Source organism: Cimex lectularius, unplaced genomic scaffold (genome assembly GCF_000648675.2).
Source record: "Cimex lectularius strain Harlan isolate CLEC.00 unplaced genomic scaffold, Clec_2.1 scaffold92, whole genome shotgun sequence".
Lineage (NCBI taxonomy): Eukaryota > Metazoa > Arthropoda > Insecta > Hemiptera > Cimicidae > Cimex > Cimex lectularius.
In genome coordinates, this window is record NW_019942502.1 from 1,120,806 (window position 1) to 1,142,903 (window position 22,098).

General features: G+C 33.2%; 2 protein-coding genes and 1 long non-coding RNA gene across 4 annotated transcripts; 1 reads left to right on the forward strand and 2 right to left on the reverse strand.

Moving 5' to 3' along the window:
• Positions 1 to 4,073: 4,073 nt before the first annotated feature.
• Positions 4,074 to 6,359, reverse strand: LOC106666868 (diamine acetyltransferase 2-like). The gene is made up of 5 exons (XM_014394367.2): positions 6,250 to 6,359; positions 6,139 to 6,178; positions 6,007 to 6,066; positions 5,483 to 5,631; positions 4,074 to 5,411 (listed from the first exon to the last, which is right to left on the reverse strand). The coding sequence occupies exons 1-5, from the start codon at positions 6,313 to 6,315 to the stop codon at positions 5,259 to 5,261; spliced, it is 468 nt and encodes a 155-aa protein (XP_014249853.1). The 5' UTR covers positions 6,316 to 6,359; the 3' UTR covers positions 4,074 to 5,258.
• Positions 6,360 to 6,927: 568 nt separating this feature from the next.
• Positions 6,928 to 7,800, forward strand: LOC112128375. Its single transcript, XR_002910966.1, has 3 exons — positions 6,928 to 7,206; positions 7,266 to 7,403; positions 7,465 to 7,800. It is a non-coding gene; the product is annotated as an uncharacterized LOC112128375 (long non-coding RNA).
• Positions 7,801 to 8,280: 480 nt separating this feature from the next.
• Positions 8,281 to 21,769, reverse strand: LOC106667170 (nodal modulator 1). Of its 2 annotated transcripts, XR_002910967.1 has the most exons (18): positions 21,529 to 21,769; positions 17,774 to 18,002; positions 17,541 to 17,713; positions 17,311 to 17,476; positions 17,000 to 17,254; positions 16,775 to 16,943; positions 16,443 to 16,701; positions 15,209 to 15,384; positions 14,965 to 15,146; positions 14,635 to 14,900; positions 14,367 to 14,572; positions 14,171 to 14,315; positions 13,977 to 14,100; positions 13,718 to 13,911; positions 13,494 to 13,662; positions 12,069 to 12,152; positions 8,609 to 9,484; positions 8,281 to 8,529 (listed from the first exon to the last, which is right to left on the reverse strand). XR_002910967.1 is itself a non-coding variant. In XM_014394919.2 (17 exons), exons 1-17 carry the CDS (start codon positions 21,669 to 21,671, stop codon positions 8,888 to 8,890), a joined length of 3,537 nt encoding a protein of 1,178 aa, XP_014250405.1. In that variant the 5' UTR covers positions 21,672 to 21,769; the 3' UTR covers positions 8,586 to 8,887. The 2 variants fall into 2 exon arrangements, 1 of the variants encoding a protein (XP_014250405.1); XM_014394919.2 differs by lacking the exon at positions 8,281 to 8,529 and having other exon boundaries at positions 8,586 to 9,484.
• Between the last annotated feature and the right edge of the window lie 329 nt (positions 21,770 to 22,098).

The window sequence follows — 22,098 nt, forward strand, 5'->3', positions numbered from 1 at the left end:
AAAAGACGATAAAAAAAGGTGATGAAAAGATTTTTGGAATTGTCTAAAAGAAAGGACCAAATGGTCATCTTGCAGGTTACCTAACCTAAACCTAGGTTTACCTAAATCATCCTCAAACCAGAATTGATTAAAATCAAATAATTTTGAATTGATCTGAATGAAGTTACGTAACTGCTTGTAGATATTAGGACTCTTTAAGATACTTTCTTCTGTCCTGAAGAACAGGAATTTTTTTCTCCTCCTCCAACAAGCACATTTTGCATTGTGTACTCAGGTGAAAGGCAATTGGGAAAAGTTTTAATTTGATAAGTCGCCTACTTATTCACTTGTGGTAAGAAATTAATATTCAACCTTAACGGAACGTATTTCTCCACGGTCCAAGTGACACCGGAGACTGTTGTAACTGACAGACGGCGTGACTGAGTGACCCTTGTTCTGGCCCGGTTAGCCCGAATATATACGACGTTTCTCCGTTTTGAGGGGGCCAGTGATGAGGAGGTCATCGCAGGGATGTTCTTTCCGTATTTACCTGCCCTGGGCACTGGTTTCTTGCCTCCGACCGTTCATCCGGCGCATTACACTCAGAGTAAGTGATCTATAGCTTCTACGTGATCTTTCACGCCCCTTCTCATTAGATAGAACGGCCCTGGCCGTTTTCCTCTCCTGGAAAACCCGACCCCAATAATAACACCAACCCTGGGAAAGAAATTGCAACCCCCTTCGGGGAAAACAATTCAAGAGTTTTGATTAATTTGTACGGGGGAGATTGCACGGCGTATATACCCTCCGGTGGTCTAGTTTTTTAATCAAATGTCTTCTCCCTTTGTCACGAAGGATTTTGTAATAAATAAATCAATATTTTCTGTCTAGTTTTTAAAAGCATAAAAATATACATGTATAAATATATAAATTAAAAATCTTTGGATAGTAAAGGAGCTAGCTCTGAAAAGCTCAAGAGCAGAAAATATCCAAGATGACCCTCCTTATAAGTTCAAATCTCATAAATAAATACACAATATTAATAAATATAAAAATAGTAACTTCTTTTAAAAAATTCCTGATCCTTCTACACCTAGAAGTCAAAAGCTTGTTCTAACGAATTTCTCTTGAGTTGATGTGGCACCGTTAACTAAGAAAGTTGTAGCTCCGGTAGGCCAGTTTTCCTTTATTTTTCAGGTAACTTACCTACTTCTTGTTTATGTCATAATCGAGCGCTTTCATTACAAAGTTTCTTTGTTGCCAACTTGCAACTTGTTCTTCTGGTAATCCTGTTAGTGGTCCCTGGGTCGAGTTACTCCTTGGGGCCGTGTACTTGATAAATATTTAGACTTGGGTGAAGAACGTTGTGAGACGAGTAACACGAGGATATGTCGGATCATTTGGAATATGACGGGACAAAGTTGAACCGAGAGTTCCATAATTCAACGAAACTGGAAGAAACTCTGGCCACGTTAATGTTTGTCAAATGAAAACGAATTCTCTTATTCTCATTTTGTAAGAAAAACGTGATAAAACTATAAATTTTGAAATTTCACGAGAAGAAATTATTATAAAATCGTACAATTTTAAAATTTAAGTATTTATTTGACGAAGGCTTGGCTGAATCTGAATAAAGACTAACCCAAATTTTACACAATATAAATCGACAATAGTTTTCTTTAAAAATCTAAATTTTATACATATTAAATAACAATTGCATACGAAAAGTTCTTTGAAGAGAACCAAAAGGACAATTCCAATAGAAAGTTCTTTTATTTTATTTTTATATATACTAAATTACAAATTCCCTCTGTACTGCTTTTTCCAAAGTATAAAACTTTATACTGTGAAAAAAAAACTATTTTAAAACTGCAAATAACTTTGTGAATACGTATGAACCAGGTTGACGTGAAGATAATGTCGGATTATCCCGCCTCGGATCTGTAGTTTTCCATTTTTAAATTTTAATCTGTAAAACTTTATAGGTGTCGAGTTGAATTAACCAGATTCAATTTGTTCACACGATGAAAAAGGTAAAAACTAAAATAAACAAACAATATATATATTTTTTTAAGATATGTAATAAAATTTGTGTCATCTACACAAAAAACCTGAATCACAGATGATTGACAAAATAAAAAGGGAAAAAAATTAACCACGTCAAAACTCAAAAGCTTTCGGCTCATTATGTTATATCATCCTGGTCCGCCTGATCTCGCTAGGTCGATTTATTTTAAGTAACTCTTCATATTCAGTGGTCGAATTTTAAAAGGACAACAATTGACAAAATAACAAATAAATCAAAGTTTCTGAAACATGTTTGAGAGAAAAAAACAGCGAGAACAGTCAGACCAAAATAATTGAGACACTGAGAACAGATGATCGGATGCTAGACGTCTCGATCATGTTAATTCATAGATAAAAATCAAATAAATTCCATTTCTCCAGGCGATTTTTCATTCAAAAACGATTAGTTAACGAAATAGGAAAAAAATGCTAGTAGATTTTGCTTATGTTCGATTTCCAGGGCGGATTTTACCTAAAGTTAGCTCTTAACCATGTCAAAACTAAAAACCTTTTTCTTGATCATCATATATCATCCTGGTTCACCTGATCTCGCTAGGTAGATTTATTTTAAGTGACTCTACATATTTAGTGGTCGGATTTTAAAAGGACAACACTTGACAAAATAACAAATAAATCCAAGTTTCCGGAACACTTCTGACAGGCAGAAACAGCGATGACAGTCGGACCAGAATAATTGAAACACCGAGAACAGATGATCGGATGCTAGACGTCTCGATCATGTTAATTCATAGATAAAATTCAAATAAACTCCATTTCTCCTGGCGATTTTTCATTCAGAAACGATTAGTTAACGAAATGGGAAAAAATGCTAGTAGATTTTGCTTATGTTCGATTTCCAGGGTGGATTTTACCTAAAGTTAGCTCTTAACCATGTCAAAACTAAAAACCTTTTTCTTGATCGTCATTTATCATCCTGGTCCGCCTGATCTCGCTAGGTCGATTTATTTTAAGTAACTCTACATATTCAGTGGTCGGATTTTAAAAGGACAACAATTGACAAAATAACAAATAAATCAAAGTTTCTGAAACATGTTTGACAGGCCAAAACAGCGAGAACAGTCTGACCAAAATAATTGAGACACTGAGAACAGATGATCGGATGCTAGACGTCTCGATCATGTTAATTCATAGAGAAAAATCAAATAAATTCCATTTCTCCTGGCGATTTTTCATTCAGAAACGATTAGTTAACGAAATGGGAAAAAATGCTAGTAGATTTTGCTTATGTTCGATTTCCAGGGCGGATTTTACCTAAAGTTAGCTCTTAACCATGTCAAAACTAAAAACCTTTTTCTTGATCATCATATATCATCCTGGTTCACCTGATCTCGCTAGGTAGATTTATTTTAAGTAACTCTACATATTTAGTGGTCGGATTTTAAAAGGACAACAATTGACAAAATAACAAATAAATCAAAGTTTCTGAAACATGTTTGACAGGCCAAAACAGCGAGAACAGTCAGACCAAAATAATTGAGACACTGAGAACAGATGATCGGATGCTAGACGTCTCATAGATAAAAATCAAATAAATTCCATTTCTCCTGGCGATTTTTCATTCAAAAACGATTAGATGACGAACATGGAACAAAATTGCTAGTACATTTTGCTTATGTTCGATTTCCAGGGTGGATTTTACCTAAAGTTAGCTCTTAACCATGTCAAAACTAAAAACCTTTTCCTTGATCGTCATTTATCATCCTGGTCCGCCTGATCTCGCTAGGTCGATTTATTTTAAGTAACTCTACATATTTACAGCGATGACAGTTGGACCAAAATAATTGAGACAATGAGAACAGATGATCGATCGGATGCTAGACGTCTAGATCATGTTAATTCATAGATAAAAATCAAGTAAATTCCATTTCTCCTGGCGATTTTTCATTCAAAAACGATAACGAACATGGAAAAAATTGCAAATAGATTCTGCTGTGCTTGGTTTCCAGGGCGGATTTTACCTAAGGTTAACCACGTCAAAAATAAAATAAAAACTTTATTGATCATCTTATAAAATATCATGAGATGAACCTATAATTTGGTCGTGACTGATCATTTTAGTCTACCTTTCAAATTAATACACTAAACTCTTAAGATGCCTAAATTTGTGTGATAGACCAAAACTTAAAAAAAAATTTTAATGTATAACTTACTATATATATTAGACAATCTAAGTGTTTCTTTATTGGATTTTATAAAAAGCAATTTCCCAGTGCTTAAAAGAAGAATTATAACAAGTGTCTTGACTAAGAACTTAAGACTCAATTGACATAGAAAAAATTCAAATGAAACTAAATCAATGTATTTAACATTGAGTAAAGACCATAAATTTAAATTTTCATGACATAGATTTTGCATTACTAGCGAGTACGCATTAGTTGGATTAGGTTAAGCTAGGTTAGGCTAATGTGAAGAATGGGTTGGGCTAAGTAAGGTAGGGTTAGGTGAATGTTAGGTACGGGTTAGGTTGCATATCTATAATTCAATGTTTTTCTGTTAAGTAGAGAAAATATACAAGTGTAAAGCGCGAGTTTTAAATGAGAAAAGGTTTTTTTGTGTAAACAGAAATATGATAAAATTCTAAAACACACAAATATGCTCTAGGTTTATCTTTGTTAATATTGTTTATTGTTACAATCATAGTGTGTTAGATTAAAAAATAGCTTAAATATGCAAGTTTTATTTCATTAGAATATGGCTGTTTCTGGTCATACCGACCTGCCTAAAACTGGTTTGGTCTGTCAGATGTATTTTGACATTGCTCCATCTTAGTGAGTTTTACAAAATAACACATATCAACAGATGAAGATGGCAAAATAACCAGAAATATTCAAGCTGTAAATACAAATACCCCGCACATCACAAGAAGAAATTGCTCAATTATTTTTTATATTCCTATCGTCAAAAAATTCCCCAGGAATTTTCAAATTTTAGAATATCTTGCCTCAGTGACTATTATTATAATGAAAGAAAATATCCAAAAATTGATCCTCAAAAAAAAAATTGGTGTAATACTTAGGTAGATAGAAATATCATAGATAGTTTTCTTTCTCTTTGGTTTGTGTTTCTTGTTTGTGTGTTTCTGAACAGTCAAACTTCATTGCTAATATTATTTATTCATAATTTTAAAAATGTTCAATAAAAAATCATTATTTGTGTAATTGTTGATAAAATTAATAATGTTAAGAATATTTTTATTGGTTCGTGTTTTTATTTTCAATTGAAAATAAATGCCATTTTTCAGCCTCTGTGGCATCGATGCCTCCGGCTTTGAGGAAAATCTCTGCCATGTAGGCCCCTTTTTCTGTAGTAGTCCTAATTTCAGCGCATCCGAGCTTCAAAGCCTCCTAGAATTTTTTTTTTATTTTTTTTTTTTTGTTACAATTTTTATAACACATCTGAATGATAATTTATCCACCTGGTTCAACCTGGAAACAAACTTTGCCTCAAACTCCGTCCCTCTTAGGTGTTCAGAAAGCCACAGTTCTTCAACAAACATTTTCATCCCTTTCCATGTTGAATATCCTATTGACCAAATTGCAAAGCCAACCAAAGTATTGTTTTCATCTTTAAAAAAATTATCAAATGATTTTTACAATATTTAAATATTATAATTATAAAAATATATTATACAGTTAATGGCTGTGCAATCCTTTAATATGACTGTTTCATTTTAGTCTGCCTATCCTTGCTGGGTCTGTCAGGCATATTTCAGCATTTTGCCATCTTCATTGAGTCTGTATGATTCAAAATGTCAAAATGCATCTGACAGACCAACCCAGCGATTATATACAGACCAAAATGATCTGTTCCTCACATCCTCCTATTAAAATAATAAAATTGTACAGTCATTTAAAAAATAAAAACTTGTGCTTACCAAATCTTCAATACTGAATAAAAAATATCATTAAAAATATATTAACATAAAAATAAAACAATTACCCTCTGCTATAATACTTTCGAAAGGTGGATGGGCAGTCTGAAATCCATTTTCTACAAAATCTAATAATAAAAATAATAAAAAAAAAATCAAAATAATTTAACAGTTTATTTTGATTTGATATTTCAAAATACCTTGTAATGTGACATAATCTTCATGACTGCAAGTTTCATTCTTGACGCATGAAGAATTAAAATTTTCTATTTCGATTAATGTAATTTTGAAGTTTCAAAAATATTTTGTACCTGCAGTTGTTTAAATATCCTTTCGCAATCGTCTTTCACGGAATTCCTTATTATTATTTCATCCATGGCTGGATGCTCACTCGTACAAAACTGATAATAATTTATCTTATCATTATTTGCTCGCTGACAGCCTTAAAACCGTGATCAATGTTGATCCGTGCTATAAAATTAGCCTTATGATTAATATATTTAATTTTATTTTTATACAACAGAAAATTTGTCATTTACAGTGTGGTTTTGTCGTTAGGAGGATGAAAAAATAAATCTACAAATTTTACAATTTTCTACCCAGGGTTGATTGAATCATAAAAATACCAGAAAATTATTATTTACTAATCAAAATATTAAAATAAAATTATTTGTTACTTTTTTATTATAAAATTTGTTGTCTAGGGTAAGAAAAAAATTGATTTTTAAAGAAATACAAGAGAAAATTTCTTCAATTTTAATTAATTTTACTTTTAATCTAAACCAAGACCTTAAATAAAAAGTATAATTAATTGAAATAATTAATAAGGTTAATTATGACTTCTAAATTATGTGGATTAAATTTCAAAGTTTACCCTGGATTCCTAGTAAGAGTATAAATATAAACCATTTTGTTTAATAATACAATTAAATATGCTGAAATGTGTAATAATTAAGATGTAATATTGACTTTTTTTTAATAGTATGTATATTATACAATTACAAGTAGGAGTTGTATGGATGTACATATGTATGCTCTGGTTATATTTATGCACTCATATTCAGTGAATTTATGTATATTTCAGTTGCCATTCAAGGTCTGATCGGGTTAGCCCTGATTAAGATCACAGCTTTGGTTGTAGTTTTTGCATCATTATTAACCGGTGGGTTGCTCGTAAAACTTTTCAGCTTGGGCCTTATTTTTGGGGCATCGAAATTCAACCAACCAGTTATTCATCTAACACGATACAGATCAATTTCTGAACCAAGGTAAAGTCGACGGCGTTTTGTTTCCTTCCAGCTGTGTTAATATAAGTTGAGTTTTTCAGGTTTGACATGGTAAAGACTTTATTTAAAATAATGATGGAAGACACAGACACGTGCAAAAAAAAGTTGATTTGCCTGTTGCAAAATAAAGCTATACAAAGCCCTTTGTTGGAGTCAGCTTTTTATTTTCTAATGTGCTGGTAGTTTACTATTTATTCATTTCCCTAAACCAAAAATGTTTTGAAATTTCTCTTGTTTTAGTAGTAACATCTGGAAATTCAGCACTGAAGACGACAGCATCCGAGTTGACAATTGTAATAAAATTTATTACGAGTGTGAAAACAGTTTGATATTGAGTGAAGAACAGACGTCAAGCTCGTTTTAAGCGATGAAAACAATCTCCGATTGGATTGAAACGACATCCTTGTTTATCTGTGATTTGTACAAATTGGTTGATTTAGAAATACAATAAAACAGCATTATGCTTAAAGATTTTCAAGTGTACATAATCGGTTTTCTTATTAAGTGCATAAAAAAATTCATAAAATACATTATGTGAGCTGATGATGTATTGAGTTAAAATAAACTTTTTTTTTATTGGCCTGTGAATTTCTTGTTTTTTTTCGTCCATTTTGTTGAGCTAATAAATACATTCACTTTGAACTAAGGACAAAAAACTATATACAATAAAACAACCCTATTTCCTCCAAAAATAAGAACAGGGGTCCCCTTCAAGCAAGAGTTCATATCAGATGGCATTCCTACACGCTCTCTATAAGGAGCCAAGAAGTTATAACCTTCAATTACATTGTATTGTTGTACCTATTGTTAATCAGGTGAGGATGAACCCTCTTCCAGTCAGATCCTCCGAGGCGCCACCTATCGACAGTGCTCTTGATGTACAAAAATTTCTTCTGCTAATCCAGCCCACCAATACTGCTATTTTCTTTTAAACATGTTTTTTATTGAATTTTTAGCATCAAGGGGCTGGATCACCTCGTCCATATTTACTTTACCCTCTGGACATATGTCAGGCAATAACACCTTACCAAAAGGAGTAATAAAGTACATATCATATATTTTGCCAAAGTTTCTCTTAGCAAATATGTACATATTTTATTATTCATATACATAAAAATGTTATGTTATAGTTAATGAGTCATGTCACTAGGATAACAAACTTTATTTATTTATTTACTGAGGTTCTCAACTATAGAGGTCAATCCATAACCCCCGGGCTACACTGTTTTTGGGAAAAAAGCCAATATGTTCCACCGTTTCAAAGCTGTAACTATTGCATCTTCCACCGACGCACCTCAAGAATGTCTAATTTTCAAAACAAAAAAAATCAAAAATTTTTGAAAAAATTGTTTAATTTCAATAAATTACAAATACATTTACTTACAACCAACTTGTAAACTATAAATATCAATAAAGGATCCAACAAAAACAATGTTCTATTTAAATGAAGTTCAAGGAATGAGGTTGTAGGAATGTAAATCTCGATGGTTGTAATTTCTGTTGACATGTTTTCACACACAAAAAAAAATTAAAGAAAACAAAATTGAAATTTATACAACCTAATGCCTGAGGACTAGATTTACAAAACAATAATTTAAAACTTCACAAAAAAACTTTAAATAATGAATAAACTCTCCAAAAGAAAAGAAAATACAGGAAAAATTTATGTTTTTCTTGATTTAGACTTCTTTTTAGGATAATCGGTAAAAGGTTCTGATGAAGAATCATCAGAATGTTGTTTATTCAAAGTCGTCGTAACTTTTACTTTTTGCAGGACTAATTTAATTACAGAAACTAAAAGATCTTTGTTATAATATGCAAAAGTGATCATGAGAATCAATGGAAGGATGAGGTAAGATGATTGAGAAAGTTCTGCATCTCTGGATTTGATCTTGGGTGAAAAAGGCAGCCTGAATAACTTAAAAGAACCCGCCGCTTTGAAATGTATCGGCCTGTTTACGTATTCGTGCGTCGCCTGGGAAAGCGAAGACTCCAGTTGTAATATGTAGCCCCTTCCGTCGGCTAGGATGGGAGGCATGGTGATCAACATGCTGTCGACGCTGTATCCACTGGGGCTTGGCTTGAAATCAGCCAGTTTGGCAACATGTACCGCGGCGTCTGGTGATTCCTCGCGACTAAGGCGAACTTTTAAAGTCTTCAAATCTTCAGGGTTGTCCGGAACGACATAAACAGCAACATCAATCCTAGTACTAGGTCTCATTGCATATAACCTAATCCCTGATACATCAGAATTGTCAACCTAAAACAAAACAAAAATTCCCCCACTATACAAAAGTGAATAGAAATAGCTACAGTAATAAAATTATGAATTGTTTTCTACTTTCTCTTTCAGCTTTACCCCTGAACATTTTAAGAAACTTAAGGAAAAAAAGTATTATTTAAAAAACCTTTAATTTATTTTCCAGTTTTAACTCGCATAAGTAAATATTTTTTACTTATAAGTTCCATGAAAGTTTAAAATAAAATTAATAATAGTTTATCCAATTAGATTGAACTAAACATACTTTGTGCAGACTCTTGATGTCATTTCAGTTCAGTGGAGTGAAAACAATGGCCTACATTTCAATAAATAGCTTTTAATGTTGTTATTTTAACAGTCTTTTAATTATGGTATTCTTTTTCTTTTTTCCTTATTTTCTATTGTACAATCTTCACTGTTGTATTTTGGTATATATATACCTAATCTAACTAATCAATATTATACTGAGATTCCATCTTCATTCATGCTAATAAATACAATCAAACAAAACCTAACCTCTCACACAGTATAGATAGTAAAAAAGAATTGTCGAGTCACCACACTATTTGATATTATATGTCCCCTCTCCCAATCACTCTAGTGGGTCTGTGGGGTACTTTATAAAACACTCACGCTAATAAATACAATCACTGAAAAAGGGATAACCAAATGTGAAAGAGATTACAAACGCAACCAGCATCAGGTGTAGGTATCCAATCAATTTTTCTTCGGTAATACAGTAATCCCTTAACATACGCGGGTATTTGGTTCCAGAAAACTGCCGTGAATGTTGTGTCTATTTTCCTATGCTATAAGGAGGGTTACGTTCCATGATGCCAAAAATTGAGATACAATTTAGAACCAAAACATCAGTTTATTCAAAATAAACGTAATAGAAGTATTTGAAAATGTTAATCGTTTGCATTGTTTGTATTTTTTGAAGTGCAAGGAAAGAAATAACAAATAATTGTTCGCTGTTTCGCCGAATAATTAATTTCTTTAAGAATTTCCAAATACGGATTTGAAACGACCGACATCCCTTTTAAACTTGAAACTTGATTTAAAGAAATCCATTGCTTTTTTTAATAAGTTGGTCCCTCAGAGTTAAAATTTCCCTGAGCTGTTTTGAAGAAAAGCTTTGGCCTGCATAGAAAATTTAAAAATGAGACATATCCAAAAATTTTATTATTTTACCAAGGGACAGAACTTTTTTTTTATGTTTTAGAAGAGGAGGCATTTTGCGACACAACTTCAATGAGAGCATAAAACAAACTGAGAAGAAAAAAAGAACAGTGTGTTGAAATCAGGCAAAAGTTTCCTGAGATTCAATTCTGAGCCTATTTTAAAGAATTATTCTATTATATTAGAATTAGAACTCTTCAGCTTTACCAAATTCAATGCAGAAAGAGAACGTTTGCGAAAGACCTCAAGAGAATGGCCACCTAATCTCCATAAACTAGTCTGTGATAGCAAATCATTTACAGCACTAAAAGACTTTGCCTCAACTACGCTAAAATGAACAAGTCCCTATTTATTCTGATTACTAAGTCCTAAATGTTGTTGTTATTGTTAGAGCTTTTTACCATTATTTATTTATTGCATAATTAAACATAGGTTTAGATTTAAGGTTCCGGGCTGTTTTCCTCTTCTTAGTAAGAAAATTTTTAGATAATATAAATATATAGAAAAGAAAATCAAGAAAATATAAATGTGCAAGGGGAAACCAGCAAGGGAAGACCATTTGTTTTAGGTTTCAAAATGAAAATATTGTTCCTTCAAAAACCTACCAGCAGTCTCACCTTAAGGAAAGAAAGTTGGGAGGTAATTTTAGCCCATTTATTTGAAGTCCCTTAGATATATAAATTTGATTAAGTTAAAGCGTTTGTCCGCCGGTATGGGGTCTTCCTCAGGTACGGCGGGGTGGTGGAAAGGGTAAAAAAAAGATCTCAATTAAGATGGAAACGTTGGCAAAATAAAGAAAATGTTATTCTAAAACCTACATCACACCAGACGCATCTCACGATTTCCAAATAATCATTAACTAACGGTCACTAAACACCTCACATAGTGCACTATATTTTATTATTGTTTGTTTATTAGTGCAACAGATGAAGAAGAAGTACTTCTGCTGTCCCAAAAGAAAAACGAAAAACAGGAATCATGAAGATTTAAAAAAATTTAAAAACTCGAAAAAAGATGGTTTAAACGTAGTTGGATGCCAAACAGACACAAGTGACACAGCTGATGGAATACTCCACAACCATTTCACGAAAAACGCTTTCAAAACGGTACGCACCGCACCATCTATCATGTCCCACTCTCAACAAAGAAATGACCCACTGGCTCGGTTTTCTTCTCAGTAAACGCTTCGGTCAAAACCGCTATTTATGTCATAGGCTAGGAGGAGCACCATATCAACGCCTTAACCGTTGCAACCACTGACGCCCCCTTATGAGTATCTAAAGATAATCAATGTGGATGACGCCTCTCTGGCTCAAGTCAAGGTCTTAAAAAATAACTGTCTAACAAAGCAAACAAAATAGGTCCCGCAGTGAACGTGATAGCACGAAAAAAATTCTCTTACCTCAATTGTGATATTATCAGGCATAGATGTGTGAATATGGTGGTTTACATCAACGTCTTGTTTCACTCTTACATTATATTTGCACTAAAAAAATAAAATTAAAATAATAAAATAATACATTGGCATACCAGTCCTTTCATTTGAGTATTAAGATTATCAATTACTAGATCATATCTGGCACAGGTCAAAACAGCCGAGTCGCCTGAACATGTTAAATGAATTCTAGGACCTTTGTTTATTACCATAAATACCATTTCTGCTCATACTAGCTCTTAGAGCTATCTATATAGATATAGTCAGCATTGGATCATTTTCTCCAAGTCTTCTTTATCGGATGTATTCTGGTTTGAATTTTTTTTAAAATCCTTTTTAAAAAGATAGTTCCTACTCACAGTAAGTTGTTTTGCAACGATCCAGATTTCGAGCCTTTTAGCTCATCATCAGATTGAAGGACTTCTACAACCACGTTTTTTTTTTTTTTTTTTTTTCTTAATGGCGCTCAATTTGAACGTGCGAAACGCGGAAATTATAACACAAATAAATATTATACTAGTAATTACTTAATATTAGTATATTAAATTATTAATATTATTAAATTACTATAAAAATAATAACAATTATTTGGATGTTTGATATTATTTATGTACATATTTAAAATGGGAGGTAGATCAAAATCTGTTATATTATTAATGCATTTATCACCATGTTCAATTTTACATTTTTTTAATTTCAAATTTCTCAAACCGATCTAATTCTTTCCCTTTGTTGAAACTACGTAACACTCTTGTATTTAGATTTGAATTGAAATTATGTTTTGTTTCTTTTAGATGGTCCTTAAATTCCAAAAATTTGCTCGATTTAGGCGAATGTTCTTTTACTCTTACTTTTAATTTGAAATTAAAAAATATAAAATTGAACATGGTGATAAATGCATTAATAATATAACAGATTTTGATCTATCTCCCATTATATATCCCAGGTATCCCAATATACCTCCCATATTCCCATAAATATGTACATAAATAATATCAAACATCCAAATAATTAAACTAATTATTTTAATTGTTATTATTTTTATAGTAATTTAATAATATTAAGTAATTACTAGTATAATATTTATTTGTGTTATAATTTCCACGTTTCGCACGTTCAAATTGAACGCCATTAAAAAAATCAGCTGCTAATTGGAACGTCGCGTTGGCGGAGGTATCAGCGGGTTCACTTTGGCAATTCATGTCGAGAGACGTGGTTGTAGAAGTCCTTCAACCTGATGATGAGCTAAAAGGCTCGAAATCCGGATCGTTCCAAAACAACTTACTGTGAGTAGGAACTATCTTTTTAAAAAGGATTGGATACCACGCTCACTCCATCATTTATCAATTCTATTTTTTTTTTTTTTTAATTGTTATTTTTTGTGGTGCATACCTTTGGTTTTAATCCTCGGATCCGGAACACACCAACATCACCTGAAGTAGCTTCTTCTTGTAAAAGATTGCAACTTCCAAGCCCAATCGCTTCAACGACGACTCCAGATTCGCCTTCTCCATTCAGCGATGTCACCTCGCCTATGCCGCTGTATGCGACCCGTTCCCCACTGAAAAAACACCTCGTGTAGAGATTTAAATATCGAAACAAAAATAAATCTTTACCTTAAAGAAATCTCTACTGTCGAGCCTTCGTTAACTTTAATCATTTTACTTGTCGGATGGAATTTGTATTCCTTCATCATAGGCCTGAGGAAATATTCGCCGGGGCTTAACGACAAGAAAGACATCGTACCGTTGACATTCGTCTGGGCGTTTCTTCTATAACTTTCACCACCGGACAATGATAAAAGAACTCCCTGAAAAAACATAACAAGAAAATTACAACCGATACAAATTTTAACGTTTTTAGTCAAATATTTACTTGAAGAAATTCACTAGTATTTGCATCTTTGACTTTTACAATAATTTCTGCTAATTTATGAGCACTGAAATCTCCTAGTTTTTCAAGCGCTGTTAAAACATAGCCTTCTTTTTCAGGAATTATCCTAAAAAAAATATAAATTATGTTGTTGGCTTAACCATATTTCAAAAGTTATGATTGTAAAAAAAACATACTTAAAATTAGGCACAATTTTAATCGGAGGGAAAATGTATGTTCCATCTCCGGACGATTTTTGCGTGGCGATTACTTCGCCAGATTCATCCGTTATTTGGACAACTACATCCCCTAAACCTTTATTCTTCCCTGTCGTGATTTTTCCTGGAAATAAAACGTTTGAAATAGCTGCGCTTCACATTTATCCCTGCGTACCTTTAATAACTTGTCCCTTTTCAGCCGTAAAGACGGGATGAGTTGTATTTACGCAATCCGCGCCTCCTTTGAGCTTATACGAAAGCGGGTTGAATAAAAACAACCCTGCTTTAGCGACAAGCGTAACAACTTCATCTTCTTTTAATTGCAGGGTAGTTTCATACTTTACACTGTCTTTACCTCTTGTGCTCACTTTCGGCACAACCCTGATAAAATTAAAAAATTATAAATACAAATTGTAAAAAAATATATTAAGATTTGCAAGTACTTATTAATCAATTTGTTTTCAGAGAAAACTTCTAAAACAAGGTCGTCTATTACATCAGTCGACTCGATGTAAAAAGTATTGGCATGGTTGATAGCCGTAAGAGATACGCTTCCCGTAATCCATTTGACTCTCGGTTCTTCATAACCGTGGCAACCGACCGGTTCGAAAATATACGGCGTAGCTTTCGGCACACATATATGAGTACTTCCCGGTCCTACATTCAAATCCTGTTTGTCTTTTGAATCACTCTCACTATAATAAACAACCTACAAAGGAAATTTTGAAAATAAAATAAACAAAGTACTGTAAAGATAAAATGTTTTAAAATACTTTTGTGCTATGAGAAGATATAATAGTCACGGTGAAACCGGACTGTGTGAACGTTGGCACTACAGTAGTCTCATCGAAAACATTAAGGGATAAAGATTCTTTGTCCCAACACCATCCAAGCCCAGGTTCAATATAAACATCATAATCACCAGGCATTACATCAGTGAACTCATAAACACCACCTAATAAATATTTATTAATAGTAAAAATTAATTTTTAATTTTTTTTAAACTTAATTAACAACCTTTGGCAATAGTTTGAAGTGCTCCTCCTACACTTTTAGGCTTTAAGTTAATAGTTATAAGAGGGCAAACAGACATGCAGACTATTTTCCCCTTTACTGTACATTTAAGTTGAGAAAAATTGATATTGTTTAAGACGTTATCAGAAACAACAACTTCCCTAGATGCTGGAGAAAACCTGCAACAATTTGATCATAATGAAAAATAAAACAATATTTTAGTTTGGTAGCACAATAAGCCAAGCCAGCTAGTGTCCAGGGTCCATGGCATCATAAACAGCCACTTGATCTTGAGCTCATGAGGTGAGGTCTCGCCATCTCAGGTCGTGTTCACAGCATTGTCGTCAAACACCTGGGTCCATGCCATCCAAGGTTCGCAACCCAAAGTTGCTCCTAGTTGAGTTAGGGTATAAAGTCTGGCCTATACTCTGGGGAGAGACATTGAGAGTCAGTCTGAGAGAGTTGGAATCGGTGAGTCAGGGAGTTGAAGATTCTGAGTTCAGCCATACAGCTCTACATTCAGAATACTTAGTTTAAGTCCACCAGTGAGATCAATCACCTAAGTCCAGAGGTTGTCCTCCAGAAGAATTTGATGTCAGAAGGGCCTTCAGCAATCCACCGCCTCCTAGATCTATGACCCTGTGACTATAAATCTGACTGCCACTCGTTAACTTTTTTTTGCATTTTAAGAGTTCTAGCTGGACAAAATCGGTAGTAAATAGACACTCCCACACCTTTCTTTTCCCGTCCTCATCATCAGCACTCTTTTCTCCCCCAACTGTTAACAATCTGGCCTTTCCACAAACTTTTGCAAAATTGTGACACAATTATTTTTCTGGAAAAACATTCAGCCACAATACTTCTGTGTCTTATTGGATATGCCCTACCTCTCACCCCTGCCCTTTCCATACCATTTATCCTACTGTCTTTCTAGTTTTTTGCCTCTTGTCTACCAAGTGCCATCAGTTTTAATTTTACGTCATTTACGCTAACAGTATTTTTTTTAAATATATTTTTGTTTTCGTTGACCTTATTTTTATTTATTTCTTATAAATATGTAGTGCCAAGAATGTAAGGAGAGAAACACATTTTAGCATCTTAAAGTTCCAAAAAGGTTAAACTGGAGTTTTTTGTGTTTTTTTTTAAATTAAATCTTTTTTCCTGTGTAAGACCACTCTATCCCATTGAGGAAGATAATCCTGGAACAGAAGAAAGAGACATCTTAAGATTTACTTACATGAGCCCGTGATTGATTTGAGCACGTCCGATCACCGGTGAAAAGGTGTATTTCCCCGGTGTTAAAAACAAACAATAGCTGCCCTTGGAATCAGTAGAAATCGCTGTTTTCACACCAGATTCAGATACAACGTCTACGTTGTATGGGCCGGAACTAGTCGGAGAATGCAGGTTGCCACACACCTGGTAGCTTTTCGGAAACAGATCAGGCAACATTGTAGATGAAACTTTGATTTCCTTCTCCTCGAAAACAACATTCGCTGAAACGTTTTATTCCCAAAAGTACATTACAATACACAAAATAATAAAGAAATCTAGTTAAAATCGACATACGCGCTTGTACATTAATTTTATAAGTGCCAGCCCTCATGCTTTCCAAGTTGTACACGCCATCTGCAGAAGTTTGAAAAACAACTTTACCGTTTAGTGACACCTTGGCCCCGCTCATGGGCTTTCCGTCAGGACCCCATAAAACCCTTCCACTTACAGTAAAGCCTTTGACCTATTTACATAACAAAATAAATATTTCATTTAAAAAAAAAAAAAGTAATAACTTACTTGAAATGTGACAGGAAGTTCAACGCTGCCATGTTCCAAAGCAAAAGGCAAAGTGCGTGGATGGACGTCGAACTTTGTGCTTTTCGAACCTTTGTAATGTGGAACGAGGACATAGGAGCCAGGGGAGAGTTGTGGAAAAGTAAAAATCCCTTTGTCATTTGACAATACATGGCAAACGTATGACAATCCTTCAAGGGAAAGGCCGTCTCCCGTGAATCCAGGAAGGGTGGATGTTTCACATCCATCGACGGAAAGCTAAAATCCGTTATAATCTATTATATTTTTTAAAAAATTATATTAGAAAGACTTACATTTTTTTCTTTGGAAAAGAGAACAAAACTGACTCCTGTGATAGGCTGACCATCGCTCGTCACTCGTCCCAAAACATCATAACCAGCGATTGCTAAACTATTTGCTTTTACTAAACCATTACTATTATTTACTTCAATGTCAACTTCCTTTGCTTTCACTTTCCATCTAATCGAAAACCATATTTAATATTTTTTTCTTTTCTTTTCTTTTTTTAAAGAAGAATAAATACCTTGGGTGTGAAATTTTTATTTTATATTTTCCAGAGGTGATGGGTGAAAATCTAAATTCACCACCTTCTCTAGTAGTTGTCGTTTGAATTAATGAAGTAGGAGAATTAGAAGAATTGCTGAAGAGCTCAACTGTAACGCCAACTGGGCCGACTTTATGCCCCCAGCTAACAACCTAGATAATAAAACGAATTAAATTTATAAAAAATTAACCTTGTGAAATTCATTCCTTTACCTGTCCAATTATAGCAAAACCTTTAAAGGTAAAATTTATGTCTTTACCAGTACTGCAAGGATCAGTGGCCCCATCGATTGTCACTGGCACTTCAGACGGTTCGAAATACCAGCCGTCGGGAGGAGAAATTTTCAATACGTACTCTCCTTTATCGTAAATTGGTAAAAAATAGTAACCGTTGTTGGGTGCACAATCCGTATGATCTTTAAGGCTACCTTGTTTTGTAAACCTGAAAATGGTAATTATAAATAAGATCTAATTATAAAATAAAAAATGAACCTGAATAAAGCAATTTTTTTTCAGCGTTTCCAAAAAATTTTTAAAAATTGAGTGATTTCCGCTCATTTTGATCTACCTGTCCTCACTGGGTTGGTCTATCAGACTCACTGAATATGGCAAAATGCCGAAAAGTGTCTTACAGACCAACCCAGCGAGAATAACCAGCCTAGAATGATTGGTAACACCAAATTTCAAAAATGTATTTGTTCTGTTATAAAAATACAGATTTTTATGTATCAACAGCCCTAAAGAAATAAATGCTTAAATGTGCTTCAGATTAATTTTTAATTCATTTAAAATCGCTCAACTGCCAAGGGAGAAAACAATCTCAACCAGAACAGGAGCAAAATTTATAATATTCGCCTTTGAATCATCATTAGCACACTTTGGCAAAAATATTGAAATAACGAGAGAAACATTTATTAACTCAATACAAATAGGAAATGCATTGGTAGATTTTTTTTCCTGGAATCATGGGTCAACTTACACCTCAATGTACCTAAACTTTCATCTATTGTAATGACTGAGCAAAAAAAGAAAAAAAATCCAAGGGTATGCTGCAATTTGAACCCAGAACCGCTAGCCACTGCGGTTCCATTGATAGACAAGAAACACAACATCATCGCAAGATCGATATCAATGGCACTTTATGTTCAATGACTTATTTTCTACTGGAACATTTCTGTTTCTGCAGCATTCTGAAAAAGGCATTAAATAAGGATTTTGGGTGGGATTAACGCAAATTAAACACTGACAAAATGATCTCTGAACACACCCAAAACCTGGGGAATGTCATAAAATGAGAATATGGCCTGATACGTTTCAGAATTTCGCCATCTTCAGTGTGTCTTACAGACCAACCCAGCGAGAATAGGCAGACCAAAATGATCGGTAACCACCAAATTTCAAAAATTAATTTGTTGTGTTATAAAAATACAAATTTTTATGTATCAACAGCATTAAAGAATTTAATGCTTAAATGTGCTTCAGATTAAATTTCAATTAATCTAAAATTGCTCAACCGCCAAGGGAGAAAACAAACTCGACCAGAACAGGAGTAAAATTTATAATATTCGCCTTTGAATCATCATTAGCACACTTTGGTAAAAATATTGAAATGGCAAAAGAAACATTTTTTAGTTCAATAGCTTTGGTAGATTTTATTTTATTTATTTATTTATTTTTTTAAGAGTCTTGGGCCAACTTGCACCTAATGCACCTAAACTTTCATCTATTATATAATATCCGAGATAAAAAAAAATAAAAATAAATTAAAAATAAATAAACAAAACAAAATCAGGAAAATTCCAAGGGTATGCTGAAATTTGAACCTAGGACTGCTAGCCACTGCAGTCCCCTTGGTAAATAAAAAACAACTTCATCAATAGAAAGGTCTGTTTCCATGGCATTTCATGTTTGATGATTAATTTAAATCATCATTAGTACACGTTGGTAAAAATATTGAAATGAAGGAAACATTTTTTAACTCAATAGCTCCAGTAGATTTTTTTCTGGAGTTATGGGTCTGGTCTACTTACAGCTCAACACCTAAACTTTCATCTATTATAATGTCCAAGATAAATAAATAAATAAATAAATTTTGTAAGCCATGGCACTTTATGTTTACTGATTTATTTTCTACCGGAATGTTTCTGTAGTAATTATACAGAAATAAGTATTATATAAGGTTTTTTGGTAGGAGTGACATAAGATGATGGGTAGGAAATAAATTGTCTTTTCCATAATAGGAGAAAAAAGGGAGTGACATAAATTAAACACTGATAAAATGATCACTAAACAAACCCGACAAAACATCCTTGGTTAGACTGCATCTTGTATTTTGTTCCCCAGTTTGGTCCCCCTCTATATTTAAAATATATTAATATAAATCCATTTACATTTTCGTAGTCAATTGACAAAGTTAGTTCTTTCAATCTATTAATTATTCTTTCTATGGTCTTGGATGAGATAAAGAAGTCAGTGTCACGAACGGGATTCGAACCCAAGACCTTTGGCTAAATACGCCGCTGCTCTACCACTTGAGCTATCGTGACTTTGTGGAAATAGATGTAATAAGCAAAATGAAGTATATCTTTACTAAAGCTCTCTGTGGCCATTTCATTTGTCGCCGAGAATCAAATAGATTACACGACATTTGAAAAATGGCAAAAAGGAGGGAAAATTCGAAAGCTGGGGTTGAGATGGGAAGTTAGTGTCCAAGTGGATCGAAGTCAGGATAGCTCAAGTGGTAGAGCGGCGGCGTATCTAGCCGAAGATCATGGGTTCGAATCCCGCTCGTGACACTGACTTTTTTATCTCAACTAAAAACCTTAATTAATTGAAAGATATTAATTGGTCAAGCGGACCACGAAAAATAGTGAACTTAATGAATTAAAATGAAGTATACTTCACTAAAAGCTCTCTGTGGCCATTTCATTTCTCGCCGATAATCAAATAGATTACACGACATTTGAAAAATGCCAAAAAGGAGGGAAAATTCAAAAGGTGGGATTGATATGGGAAATTGGTGTCCAAGTGGATCGAGGTCATGATAGCTCAAGTGGTAGAGCAACTGCGTATCTAGCCAAAGATCATGGGTTCGAATCCCACTCACGCATTGACTTTTTTATCTCAACTAAAAACCTTAATTAATTGTATTATATTGAATTTGGTTTCTTAATTTACGATGAACCTATAGGCATGTGTGTTCTTTCATCTTCAATACCGCTTGAGGTTTAACTGCTACCGAATGTACAAACTGGCTACAAGGGAACATTTTTGGTCCAATCCTCTTTATAATTTATACTCTACCTATAATTCCATCACCATCACACCTCAATTCCGTTTTCTACTCTGGATCCTATACAAGAAAAAAAACCTTTAATTTATCGAAAACTCGTGCAAAAAAAAGTTTCGAATCCCATTCGTGGCGCTAGCTTTTTTATCTCAACCAAAACCTTAATTAAAGACTAATTAATTGCAAAAATTTTAAAAAGCTGAAAAGTGCTCTTCGAAAGAAACAATGGGGACCAAGTATTTTTAGTTTATCTAGATTAGCTTTTAAAAGAAAACTGTTATTAACATTATGTTCCTAAAAAAGAAATATTTCAATTTACCTGTTAATCTTTCTGAGAAGTATATTTATATTTTATATTTTGCTTATAAGCCTGTAATTTGTTTTGTACTTTGCACGGTTACGTTGTTTATATATTTTTTGTTCTTGGCTTATGTTACATTTTATATTGGTTTATATAAATCGTATGTTAAAGGATTAATAATCAGCAAATAAATTTTTTTTTTAAATTGCTTTGTTAGATCAATTTTACTGCATGTTTGATATTTATTGTTCAAAATCTCATTTCTGCTTGATTCTGAAGCTTCAAATCATTTTTATACCTAGTTTTTCGTTTAAAAAAAGGAACTAATAAAATATATTTTTTAAGTGAATGTAATGATTGTAATAAAAGTTTACTTACAACTTAATTTCCACCAGTGAGTAATTAATATCTACATGGCTTTTAACGAAACCGTTGCAGCCGAGGATGTCGTCTGAAAATCCTCCTGGTGCGGAGGACAGGAAAATGAGGAAAACCCCAAGAAAAAACCCTGAAAAATACATTTTACGATTTTGGAAAAAGTAAAAGGGAAAGGAGACAATTTCAACCCCCAGCCCTAAAACATGTTCCCCTGGACGGGTTGAGGTTTCGACCGGCCACGGTTGAAAGCAAGGGATGACCGAGGGGAAATTCTGATCCCCTTTTTTTATAACCAGGGGAAAGGTCAAAATTTAAATTTCAAATCATTTCTACAAATTTGATCTGGTCAAAAAAAATTAAATAAGTTAACACTGTTGTAGTTTCATTGTTTTTTATATTTTCACAAAATATTCTTCAATCCGCATATTCTGAAAAAAATGAAATTTTGACAAAAATATATTTAAACCATTATTTCATAAACTAACAAAATAATAAACTACTTTATTATCTACACAATAAAAACAATATAAAATTAATTAATTATAAATGTAAGCATAAACCTTACATAAA

What these genes read in the sequence shown, in the direction of transcription:
- LOC106667170 (XM_014394919.2), bottom strand. Translation starts at nt 21,671, where the DNA reads ATGTATTTTTCAGGGTTTTTTCTTGGGGTTTTCCTCATTTTCCTGTCC. An exon ending in CAAATCAATCACGGGCTCAT is followed by an intron (nt 15,385 to 16,442) that starts GTAAGTAAATCT and finishes AAATTGTTGCAG; the next exon opens with GTTTTCTCCAGCATCTAGGG. An exon ending in TATCTTCTCATAGCACAAAA is followed by an intron (nt 14,901 to 14,964) that starts GTATTTTAAAAC and finishes TTTCCTTTGTAG; the next exon opens with GTTGTTTATTATAGTGAGAG.
- LOC106666868 (XM_014394367.2), bottom strand. Translation starts at nt 6,315, where the DNA reads ATGGATGAAATAATAATAAGGAATTCCGTGAAAGACGATTGCGAAAGG. An exon ending in GGATATTTAAACAACTGCAG is followed by an intron (nt 6,179 to 6,249) that starts GTACAAAATATT and finishes TCATGCGTCAAG; the next exon opens with AATGAAACTTGCAGTCATGA. An exon ending in TTGTTTCCAGGTTGAACCAG is followed by an intron (nt 5,412 to 5,482) that starts GTGGATAAATTA and finishes AAAAAATTCTAG; the next exon opens with GAGGCTTTGAAGCTCGGATG.